Raw genomic sequence first — 13,426 nt, forward strand, 5'->3', positions numbered from 1 at the left:
TCATTATAAAGATTTCTTACAAATCAAGGAAAATCTAATACCAATGTAAAAAACAGACAAAGACGTAAACAGATTATTTCATCAAAGAAGAAATACAAATGGTTAACTGAAAAATTTTAATGTTCAAGTGTCAATAAAAATATGAAAAAAGACAATTTCTTACCTGTCAAATTGGCAAAGATTTTTTTAAAACTTATAACAATCCATACTAATGAGGCTGTAATGATATAGTCACATAGGAGTGAAAATTGTTATAGACATTATGGAAGCAACATGACAATGTATATAAAAAGCCTTTAAAATGTTCATTCCTTTATTCGTTTTGACCTAAAAACACTTTTTATAGGAATCTAACCTAAAGAAATATATACTTAGACAAAGATTTATATATGCAGATGTCCATCATATCATCACAATGTTATAATAAAATTATAAGTTATATAAATGTTTAACATGAAGAGGATGATTAAACAAATTAGGGTTTATTCATTTGACTAAATACTATGAAGCCATTAAATTTTTTTCAAAAAAATTGAATGAGATAGGGAAACTATAAATTATATGTTGATGTTGTTTTAATTTTCATATCTTTGAAACTTAGTAAAATTTTTTAACCATTTATATTGTTTCCAGTTTTATTGATATACAGTTGACATATAAGATTGTATTCGTTTAAAATGTACAACATAATGATTTGATATTTGTATATATTGCAAAATGATTACTACAATAAGTTTAGTTAACATGGTCACCTCACATAGTTACATTTGTGTGTGTGTGTGTGTGTGTGTGTGTGTGTGTGGTGAGAACTTTTAAGATCTACTCTCTTAGCAACTTTCAAATATACACTACAATATTATTAACTATAGTCACCATGCTGTACATTACATGATTAGGATTTATTTATCTTATAACTGGATGTTTGTACCTTTTGACCACCTTCACCCATTTCCCCACCTCCAGCCCTGTCTCTGGCAATCACCAATCTGTTCTCTGCTTCTATGAATTTGGTTTTTCTAGATTCCACAAATAAGTGAGATCATGTAGTATTTGTCTTTCTCTAACTTATTTCACTTATACTTCTTCATTATAGCTTTTTTCCCCCAATTCTATTATGTGAAACATTTCAAAGTGTTAAAATTCTTTTTTTCAAAATACTCTTCATTCAGATGGAAATTCAAAAATCAGGTAATCTTAAATTCTACATAGGCCAGAGAGTTACACCAGTCTTCTTGAGATTTCTTCCCCTTTGACTTCTAATATTCTGTGATTTCCTGATGGCCCACAAACTTGTTTAAAGCCTTCAGAATTGGTATATTCATAGATCCACATCTAATCTCCATACTTGTGTTGAAGTTATTATTATTGGGTGGCAGGTAGAAGCCTTTCACATTGAAGGCTGAAAAGCAAAAGGGAAGTGAAGAGCATTGTCACTAAAAAAGGCAAACTGGGCTAGGACCTTGCTACTCAAAGAGTGGACCAAGGACCATTGTCACCTAAGAGCATGTTAGAAATACAGACTCTTGGGCCTTACCCTAGACCTTCTGAATCAGAATTTGGATTCTGTAATACTGAATAACATATAGTAAGCATGTATTGTTATATTTATTTAAGAAAGGCTTTTGCTTCCTGTTCTTAACTTTTAAAACTTATAGTTTTATTGCTTTAAAATTAAGTTTCTCTTTTAAAATTAAGTGGCTCTTTTTATTTCCTTCTGAAAGTCAGAAAAACTCAAAAGATACTTGATTAAGGTCCACAAAAGTAATATATCAAGGTAGCATCCTTTACTTGGGTAGATATGATGGTAATTTCAGTTTGCTGTTTTTCACAGGTAGTTGAAGAAAACAAGAATAGGTTTTATGGTGCCCCAAAGTATGGAGGATGGATACTGGACAACTACCCTATTATGAAAGAACTGTGGCTGGTCTTAGTCGACAAAGGAATTCTACCCGATTTAGTCATCTGTTTATCAGACACAGAAAACAATGGTTGGTAAATATTTATCATGTCAATTTAAAGTGAAGTTTTTATTGCTGATAATATTTTTAGTTAAAATATAAAATGAAAAACACTCCACCTTCCCTATGTACAAATACCACACCAGTAGTCCCTTCATGACCTAGAGGTACACAAAAGGAGGCATCCATCCACTGAGTAGGTGGCCACAGATGGTGTGGGATCACCTGATGTTCCAGCAGGCCCTTACAATTATTCTTTGGAGCTGAGAATCTAACACCCCATCCCAGTCAGCATTGTAACTTCTAAATGAAAAATATATGAGGCTGAGGGCAAAACTATATATTAGTCCTTCTTCACCTTAAATGGGAAATACTAAGTACATAAAGATAGCAGAACTAAATTTTAATTGTTCTGTCACTTTGTATAAAGCTATAGTAATCAAAACAGTATGGTGCCACCAGAAAAGCAGACACATAGTCCAATGGAACAGAACAGAGAGCCCAGAAGTAAACTCACACATATAACGGTCAACTAATCTTTGATGAGGGGGCCAAGAATATTCTGTAATTTTGCATCTTAAGGAAATATATTTGAAAAGAGAATTTCCATGGAGAGAATATATTATACTACCTCTTTTTATGTTTTAGTTATTTATGACATGCCCATATACACCTTCTAAAAAGGATTTAAAAATCTCTGGCATTCCTATATACTAATGATGAAAAATCTGAAAGTGAAATCAAGAAAACACTTCCATTTACCATTGCAACAAAAAGAATAAAATATCTAGGAATAAACCTACCTAAGGAGACAAAAGACCTGTATGCAGAAAATTATAAGACACTGATGAAAGAAATTAAAGATGATACAAATAGATGGAGAGATATACCATGTTCGTGGATTGGAAGGATCAACATTGTGAAAATGACTCTACTACCCAAAGCAATCTACATATTCAATGCAATCCCTATCAAACTACCACTGGCATTTTTCACAGAACTAGAACAAAAAATTTCACAATTTGTATGGAAACACAAAAGACCCCGAATAGCCAAAGCAATCTTGAGAACGAAAAACGGAGCTGGAGGAATCAGGCTCCCTGACTTCAGACTATACTACAAAGCTACAGTAATCAAGACAGTATGGTAGTGGCACAAAAACAGAAAGATAGATCAATGGAACAGGATAGAAAGCCCAGAGATAAACCCACGCACATATGGTCACCTTATCTTTGATAAAGGTGGCAGGAATGTACAGTGGAGAAAGGATGGCCTCTTCAATAAGTGGTGCTGGGAAAACTGGACAGGTACATGTAAAAGTATGAGGTTAGGTCACTCCCTAACACCATACACAAAAGTAAGCTCAAAATGTATTAAAGACCTAAATGTAAGGCCAGAAACTATCGAACTCTGAGAGGAAAACATAGGCAGAACACTCTATGACATAAATCACAGCAAGATCCTTTCTGACCCACCTCCTAGAGAAATGGAAATAAAACCAAAAATAAACAAATGGGACCTAATGAAACTTCAAAGCTTTTGCACAGCAAAGGAAACCATAAACAAGACCAAAAGACAACCCTCAGAATGGGAGAAAATATTTGCAAATGAAGCAACTGACAAAGGATTAATCTCCAGAAATTTACAAGCAGCTCATGCAGCTCAATATCAAAAAAACAAACAACCCAATCCAAAAATGGGCAGAAGACCTAAATAGACATTTCTCCAAAGAAGATATACAGACTGCCAACAAACACATGAAAGAATGCTCAACATCATTAATCATTAGAGAAATGCAAATCAAAACTACAATGAGATATCATCTCACACCAGTCAGAATGGCCATCATCAAAAAATCTAGAAACAATAAATGCTGGAGAGGGTGTGGAGAAAAGGGAACACTCTTGCACTGCTGGTGGGAATGTGAATTGGTTCAGCCACTATGGAGAACAGCATGAACGTTCCTTAAAAAACTACAAATAGAACTGCCATATGACCCAGCAATCCCACTACTGGGCATATACCCTGAGAAAACCAAAATTCAAAAAGAGTCATGTACCAAAATATTCATTGCAGCTCTATTTACAATAGCCCGGAGATGGAAACAACCTAAGTGCCCATCATCGGATGAATGGATAAAGACGATGTGGCACATATATACAATGGAATATTACTGAGCCATAAAAAGAAACGAAATTGAGCTATTTGTAATGAGGTGGGTAGACCTAGAGTCTGTCATACAGAGTGAAGTAAGTCAGAAAGAGAAAGACAAATACCGTATGCTAACACATATATATGGAATTTAAGAAAAAAAAATGTCATGAAGAACCTAGGGGTAAGACAGGAATAAAGACACAGACCTACTGGAGAACGGACTTGAGGATGTGAGGAGGGGGAATGGTGAGCTGTGACAGGGCGAGAGAGAGGCATAGACATATACACACTAACAAACGTAAGGTAGATAGCTAGTGGGAAGCAGCCGCATGGCACAGGGATATTGGCTGGGTGCTTGTGACCGCCTGGAGGGGTGGATAGGGAGGGTGGGAGGGAGGGAGACGCAAGAAGGAAGAGATATGGGAACATATGTATATGTATAACTGATTCACTTTGTTATAAAGCAGAAACTAACACACCATTGTAAAGCAATTATACCCTAATAAAGATGTTAAAAAAAAAAAAGGATTTAAGATGGTCTCTTAAAGAATCTGGGCTCTGTTTAAATAAATGCTTAAAGGAAAATATATTTGGATATAGATATAAATAATCTTTTCATTGTTATTTTCCAAAATATATCTCACTATATTTTATCAAGCTTCAAAATTAACATTGTTCTCTTTGTGTTTCAGGAAAATATTTATTTAATAGACTGTATTTAGAGAATAAACAAGAAATTGACTCTAAGATTTTAGAAAGGTTATTGGATGAACTACTAAAGAAAAGAAAAGAGGAAGAAGCGGCAAGGTAAAATCTGCCTGGCACAATAAACTGGGTTAATTAACCTCTTATAGCTGTTAAATATGTACTTACAATTTATATTTATGAAATGTCTTTAGCATCAAAATGGTGGCCTACTAACTAGATCCAGTTCTAATTCTAAGAAAAGCAGTAATTTCACAAATACTTCCATAATCTCTAACGTACAGAGTTGTGGCTGTTTTCACAGCCCCACATCAGACATTCTAAACCAAATATCTACTTTCCAAAGACACTGTAAAAAAATGAGCACAGGGAAGATATTTTTTTCTACCATGTTTATCTGTGACTTAAATATTATAATTTTGCTATCTAGAATCCACAAATGAAAGAAATAATATAATAAAAAGTGAAAATACACTTGTGTGATATGACTAAAATCCAAAGCCTAAGTTCTACATAAGGAAAGAACAAGACTACTTATTATAATTGACAGGTTCAACATCAAGAGCTTATTCTCTAATCTGGGTGCAATGAAGAACATTTCAAAATGTGGACACACTTCCATCTGTTCATGGCTGGGGTCAAGACTAAACTTTAACTATCAAGTTCTTCAGACTGGAAAATAAAGTATAAAAAGAAAGAGTGTCTTAATGTGCTAATTGTTCTTCCTTCCTGAAACAAGCTCTTTAGACACTAAAATTTTTCATTAGTCCACTGAGATTCCTACTTCTCCAAGCGTTAAAGGCTGAGACATTCAAAAACTAAATTTCTTTATATTAACCCATTAAACCTCCCACTATTAATGATGACACCTATAGGAGCTTTCTCAAATGTTATTTCCTTTTCCCCTTCAGATACTAGCAATTTGTGCTGGGACTTAGGAGAGCTCTTTAAACTCTAGGAATTATGGAGCTGGGAAGTGGGTATTTGTTAGGGGGTGGGGGATAACTGATAACTGTGTGTCAGAGGATTTTGTTATTTGATGTTCATTGTTCACCTAAATTGGCCGTTCCTTTATGAACTTAACAGGAAAATACATAAAGTATAATTTAGATTAGTTAATAAAATTGTTTGTAAAATTGACTAAAAGTATTAAGACAATAATTACAAACTTATTACATTTACTTTTAGCTTTTAAAAGTTCTGTTACAAATGGAGCTACAATTTGCTAGGATTTAAGGGATTACCTAATTTTTTTCCAGTGTATGAGAAATAGTCAAATATTTAAGAACATATGAAGCTATTGACATAAAAATTATTGACATAATTTTTTTCCAGTGTATGAGAAATAGTCAAATATTTAAGAACATATGAAGCTATTGACATAACAGTAAAACGAAGTTCATGTGATTTCTAGGCTGAAGGTTTGCTACATTTTAAGTAGATAATTTAAAATACATTTAATCTATAGGGTTTTTTTTAAAGGAAAAAGACATCTCCACTGTCTCCCAACTCTTAACTTTCACCTCCCTCTTACTGTATGGAATTTTCCGAGCTATCTCTATAATCAATTTTTACTTCTTTTGATTCTAAATTTTTATGTCTTTATAAACTTCTTAATGGCAAAGACTTGCCCAGGTTGAAGCAGACTTTTCTCCATTTCTCTATGTTGCTTTTTTCTCATATACTGCAGAAAATGAAATTTAAAACAATTTTTTTTAAAAAATGGTCAGAGATGCATTTAAAGGCCTTGCAACTTGGTTGGACAAGAGATAAGAATAACAGGATTTAGAATTACATCTTTGGCCATATATCTACAGACATGCTGATTCTAGATTTTCCAACATCAGTTTTCAAATGTATGAGTCAAATGCAGAATAATTTCTGTTATCACCATTTGTCTTTGACTGTCTATCCAAGTAGTATATAGAAGTAGCTAGAAACTGGCAGCAAAATTCTTCCTCCTTCTTGTCAGGTCTTAGATTCTTAGCAGCAGCATACAGTACCCAGGTTTTGGATGAGGAAAGTCTCACAAAAGAGCCCTACCTGACTAAGTAGAAGGATTGCCAGTTCACACAAAACAAAGTAGGGAAGGCATGCACAAACCATGTTCAGTAGTCTCAGAAGTCTGGGGCATGAACAAAGAGAACTCGAATTACACCAAGACCTCAGTCTGGATCACAGACTGTATCTAGAACACAGTGAGCGAACACCCCCTATTAACAAGAAACATGCTTGTTGGGAGGAGAGGTGTAGTAATATCTTTGAAGAGAATATATTAAAGATTTTCAAAGAAAGGGGAAAAAGAACACATAAAAAAGCACTGAATATGTGAGAATGACCAACCTATAGAACGGTCTGAAGAAGACTGCCCCAGAGTGGGCTGTTGAGATGAATGGGCTCTACTCCACTTAACTGGTCCCCTGTTTGTGAATACTTGATACAGTTTTTTTGATATTATTTTTAAAGATGCAGTCAACATTCTTATACATGCTTCTTTGTGCAGTAGTATGCCAGTACTTGAGGGCTAAATTCCTAGATACAGAATTTCTAGGTCAAAGGTATGCATGTTTTAATTTTTAATAAATAGTCTTTCTCCATCATTTTACTAACTTTCCTTATACCTGTCTTCATCATTAAGGCAGGTTTAGTCCTTGAACCCTAATGAAAGACAGATTCCCTCCAGATATTTGTTTCCCTATCCCAAGTCTCTTTAAATTTCATCATTACTATATTAAAAAGAAAATAAATCAGAAAATAATTTTTCTGGTTACAAAGGTAAATTTACAAATTTTCTACTTATTCATATGGAAAAATTTTTAAAGTGCAAAAAATGTGAAATAAAGTTTAAAACTCTCAGAATGCCACCATCCAGAGATAATTACTATTAACAGTTTGATTCATTTTATTCTTGTCTTTTAATCATCATTTATATACATTTTAAATACAAAAGTAAATTTGTATTATACATAGTTTTATATTATACCTTTTTTCATTTAACTGTATGTTGTGAACACTTCTCTTTTTTTTTTTTTTAACATCTTTATTGGGGTATAATTGCTTTACAATGGTGTGTTAGCTTCTGCTTTATAACAAAGCGAATCAGTCATACATAAACATATGTTCCCATATGTCTTCCCTGTTGCGTCTCCCTCCCTCCCACCCTCCCTATCCCACCCCTCCAGGCTGTCACAAAGCACCGAGCCAATATCCCTGTGCCATGCGGCTGCTTCCCACTAGCTATCTACCTTACTACGTTTGTTAGGGTGTATATGCCCATGACTCTCTCTCGCCCTGTCACAACACTTCTCATTTAATCAGAGGGAAAATGATACAAATTATCCCAGCTTGGAGTTAGACAATCCTTTTTTAATTTTTCCAGGTTTCCTAATTAATAGCCAAAGTTTTTAAAATACAATATTTCAACTTTTCTTACAAAAAAAAACCCAAAATTTCTGAAAACTAACTAGCCTCAGTATGAGTAAATTAAACTTTTACATTATAAAGTAAAAAGTATAATGAATATTATAAATGACCTACTCTTTAATTTTACCATTATAAGCCTTAAATTCTATAATATTGTGAGATATCTGAATTTCCAAAGATAACTAAATTTTGGACCTTTTCATTTCAGAAAAGCCGAAGAAGAGACATTGAGAATAGAAGAAGAAAATCAAAAGCTATTGGAAGCTATGCATGCGAAAGCAAAAGGCAAACATAAGATTATATGATTAATAATATGCCATTTGATTTTGTATTGTGACTGCCAACAGCTGCAGTACTTCCAGTGAATTATAGACAGGGTGACCTTATTTCCCAATTTGCCCATGAGAGTCTAGGTTCATACCCAGATTCCTGAAGTATTTGTTTGACCCCCCCCTCTCATTCCCATAGTGTTCCAATTTGGATAATAAATTATATGGTCACAGCAGTACTGGATTCATAGGAAAAGGAATCCTGATACAGATACCTACTCATCCACCCTGTAAGAGGGGTACACAGTAGGACAGCATGTGCAGCGCGTCTTCAAAGGGTTGCGCTTGTCACAGGTGACATGGCTGTTGGAATTACTTCTATTAAAAGGATCCTGTAGGAGTTGAGAAAACAGCTAAACTCTTACTATACCCATTGTCTTTATACTTAAACTTCCATCTCCATTATAGAAGAACTTACTCTAAAAATTTCTTTTAAGACTGGAGTTTTAAACCTGGGGATAAAATTCAGAGGTCTGTGAATTTGAATGGGGAAATAATTATACTTTATTTTTTACTAACCCTTAACTGAAATTTTGTATTTTACTCACCTAATAATTAATATAGGCTACAAACCACAATAGTATTAGCAGCACCTTGACTTTGTCACCAATAGAAACAAAGATATTTTCATATCTCATTCCAGTTTTAGATGTCTTGTTTATGTGTGTCACTATTCCAAAATTATGGTAGTTATTCAACCAGTTGCTAGTTCTTGTTACTTAATGCATTAGCAAAGATGCACACATTTCCTATACCACAAAAAATTTTTTGATATCTTGATAGCTGTATTCGGTATAATTGGCTTCTTATTTTATTTTATGAGATTGAAAGCATTATTCTAAGAAGGAATCCATAAGTTTCACCAGACTGACAAAGCCGTCCGTAGCTCAGAAGAGTGAAGAAAGTCTGTTTCAGTGTTCCATTGTTGTGCAGCCAGCCACCCCCAAACTGTAAAACAACCACTATCTTTATTCTGCACAAAATTCTGTGGGTCAGGACTTCTGGCCGTGCTTCTCTCTGCTCCCGGAGGACCTTGGTTCTGGCTTTGAGTGTTCACCTTGGAAGGGGCTCCACCAGCCCCTGTCAAGCCTTCAGATTGACCTCTGCAACTCTAATTGACATATTCACTGTGACTTCATGAGAAATCCAGAGCCAGAACCACCAACTAAGCCACTCCCAAATTCCTGACCCCAGTAATTGCGAGGGCAATATGTGATTATTGTTATTTTAACCACTAATTTTGGGGGTAATTTATTATGAACCAATAGACAACTAATACAACATATACATGAAGCAATAGATAACTAATACAATATACACTTAATCAAAAATCACAGATAGTACAAGGATCTTAGAACACTTTTCAGTTCATTCCTGACTCACATGGAACACAGATTATCCAGTAGGGTTCTAGAAAAGTTTTCAAACTTTTTACGTTTTTCAGCATCATTATATAAATTCATTTTATATATACACTTTATAATGTACCTAATGTGGATAAGAACACAACTTACAGATAACCAAATATATGCGTGTTGGAGGTATATGATAAGTTTTTTTTTTACTATAAGAGATACTCAGCTAAAAGACATTTTGAGTTTCTGGAGTAGAGTATATATAACTTCATCTCTCACCCTAGTAGAATTCAGCAAATGATGCTACCTCCTTGTGATCCTACATATAACACAAAAGATTCACCACATTCCAACTCACATACTTGGAAGCCACATGCTTGGCAATCCTGGTCAGACTTCAAGATATAAGGACACTTCAGGATGCTTTTTTCTTTGTGCTTAATCACCCCAATTTAGATTAAAAATCCAGGTGCCAGAGGTATCTCATAGCCCTAGAATGTGATTCTTGGAAGGTACTCACTGGGCAGGGGGCAGGGGAGGGAATAATTCCCACAAGAGTCCAGAAAACAAGCTCATTTAGTTTTTCATATCTTTACATAGAAAATACCTTGTTTCAGTCAATTTAAAAAATATATTAAAGGGAATTGAAGAGTCAATTTAAAAAATATATTAAAGGGAATTGAAGAGATGGGTTTTCTAACACCACCATTTACCCCATCTTCTTCCTCAAAGACTTCTATGCATTTATTTCTTATAGGTGTCATCAGCAACTATGTAAAACTTGGAGTTATGTTTTTTAAATTTTAGCATACTGATCAACATACTCTATTATAATTTGTAACTAGCTGTAAGAAAATATATAGTCTAGGCTAGTGCTGCCCAGTAAAAATAAAATGCAAGCCACATACATAATTTTAAATTTTCTAGTAGTCACATGAAAAGAAAAAAGAAACAAGTGAAATTAATTACAATCATCCCTCGGTATCCATGAGGAATTGGTCCCAGGACCTCCACGGATACCAAAGTCCATGAATGCTCAAGTCCCATATATAAAATGGCATAGTATGTGCATGTAGCCTAAACGCATCATCCCGTATACTTTAAATCATCTCTAGATAACTTATAATAACTAATAAAATGTAAATGCTATGTAAATTGTTGCCAGCATGCAGCAAATTCAAGTTTTGCTTTTTGGAACTTTCTAAAAATTTTTTTCAAATATTTTCAATTCGTGGTTGGTTGAATCCACAGATAACAGAACCTGAAGATTCAGAGAGCCAACTGTATATTTTATTTAATACACTATATCCAAATTATTATTTTAACATGTAATCAATGTAAAAATTATTGATATATTTTTACATTCAACTTTTCATACAAAGTCTCTGAAGTCCATTGTGTATTTTATACTTACAGCACATCTGAGTTTGGACTAGCCACATTTCAAGTGCTCAATGAGCACATGTGGCTCGTGACTACATATCAGACAGTGCAGGTATAGCCATTCCCTTTTAAATGGACATTTGGGCTGTTTCCTGTCTTTGACTGTTATAATATTTGGGAATGCTATATGCATTTCCCCATTTTGAATGAATCCTTAGACCGGTGCTCCCATAGCACTCTGAGCATATTACTATCATCCTTTACTACTGCATTTTAATAGATACAATATGTAGAGACTGTATCTATCTTTCTCATTAAGCCTCATGCTCCAGGGGTCATTCCCAATTAAATATTTGCTGACTTAATCTAAATAATTTATTTCTTCTCATTTCTTATAGAAGCAGAAGAAACTGAGGCTGACGAGGAGATTGAAGGTGAGGAGTCTGAACTTCACGAAGGGTCTGAGGCCCCTGAGGTAGCCGAGGAGACCAGGGCGTCCTCACCTGAGGAGGCTGAAGCTTTCGAGGTCCCTGAAACAGAACATGAATCAGGTTAGACTTCATTAAGGGTCGTATCCTTAACTCCACTCTTGTCCATTGGCATGTATATGTGTGCATGTGTGTATATATGTGTTTATATGGTATAAAATGGAAGCAGGCTGGGAATGGAGAGATGTGCCCCCAGAGTGCAGTCGGTTAGTCCAAATCACATGGCTGGAAGTGTGGTAGGAAAGCTGAGTCTGCTCTGCCCAGGGGGTTGACACTCAGAAGCAGGGCCTGCTATATAATTTGTGGGGCACAGTGTTCAAAAAGCAGGGGAAAAGAGCCATTAAAAGTACGAAAATATAAAGCTCTTTCTTTTCTTCCATGGTCTCTCTTTTAACTTGTCATAGTACTTTTTGTTTGCTATTTAATGTCATTCTAAGTAAAGAAAAATTAAAATTTTAAGTTATTAGCATGAATTTTACCGTTCATCTTTATGTTGCCCAATGCCACTTTTAAATGCAAACGTTAAGAGCACTTAACTCATATGCAGAATCATTGAAACTACACAGTTTGTATTTTGCAGCTTGTACATGCATATGTATTTTATTCTTACCAGAATACTAAGTCAGTTTCATACACAAAACTAACTCAGCTTCTTATTTCATTTCCTAATATGCATATATTCTAGCAATGCCCTCTACTTCTAGCTTCCCAATGATTAAGGAAAGGGAAGCCTGAAAGGAAAAGGAGCTCTGGGTTGCCCTATCTTTTCCTTTCTTTCTGTGTCATCATTTTCAGTCTAGCCGAAATGATCTAGCTTGTGAGATTAGTTCCTAATTCAATACTGACTGTGCTCGGAAGCATTTTATGAGCCCCACATCATTTCAGTTTAGCTAATACAGGAAAGTAACATGAGTAAGAAGAGATGTGATGAGGTTCCATGGTCATTCATGTCTCTTTGAATGCCATCACCTTCATTCTGCATCTGGAGCAAGTTCTAGTTCAAAGGGAGACCATGGTCTCTCAAGGGCTGTCAGCATCCTCCCCACCCCAAGCCACTAAGTCACACTTACTCCCACATATCATGGGTCCCCTAGAATTCTATGCTCATGATAGAGCATCAGGAACACTCATGAGAATGAGATGGCAAAGAATGGCAGACGGAGATCGTGCATATCTCTGCTCACACACCTGCCCTGTTGTCCCATTGGAGTCCCTTTGGATTTTGCTTACAAAACTCAATTCAAAGATAAAATTATTAAAAATTTCAAAATGACAACCAAAGTGCATTAAACTAAGTATGAGACCATTCTGGGCGAGAGATCTAGAGCAACTGCACAGCTCATACACCCATGAAGCCAGCCCTCCTCAGAGGTCCAGTTTGGTGGGTCGGGGCAGGGCAAGAAGGAATCTTACAGATTTCCAACAAAAGTCACTCTCAGGGCTGGAGAGTGGGCTTAAGCAGCAAGATAGGGTACCTCACTGTGGTAGAAGCGGGGCTCATAAAATGCTTCCGAGCACAATTAATATTGAATTAGAAATTACTCTTACAAACTAAAGTTTTTCAGATACATGCAGCTAGATGCCAGCCCTGGAGCAATTAAGGGATGAAAACCTGCTGTTAGCTGGTAAAA

At 35.2% G+C, this 13,426-nt stretch overlaps 1 protein-coding gene across 1 annotated transcript in view; it reads left to right on the forward strand.

The window, feature by feature from the left end:
- AK9 (adenylate kinase 9) overlaps positions 1 to 13,426 on the forward strand; it is a 121,443-nt gene that overhangs the window by 51,743 nt on the left and 56,274 nt on the right. Inside the window, exons 18-21 of the mRNA XM_060167474.1 lie at positions 1,832 to 1,988; positions 4,805 to 4,919; positions 8,449 to 8,525; positions 11,706 to 11,858. Of these exons, the coding sequence (XP_060023457.1) occupies positions 1,832 to 1,988; positions 4,805 to 4,919; positions 8,449 to 8,525; positions 11,706 to 11,858 (502 nt within the window). The remainder of the gene's footprint in view (positions 1 to 1,831; positions 1,989 to 4,804; positions 4,920 to 8,448; positions 8,526 to 11,705; positions 11,859 to 13,426) is intronic.

This window comes from Lagenorhynchus albirostris, chromosome 12 (assembly GCF_949774975.1).
Source record: "Lagenorhynchus albirostris chromosome 12, mLagAlb1.1, whole genome shotgun sequence".
In the NCBI taxonomy this organism is placed as follows: Eukaryota; Metazoa; Chordata; class Mammalia; order Artiodactyla; family Delphinidae; genus Lagenorhynchus; species Lagenorhynchus albirostris.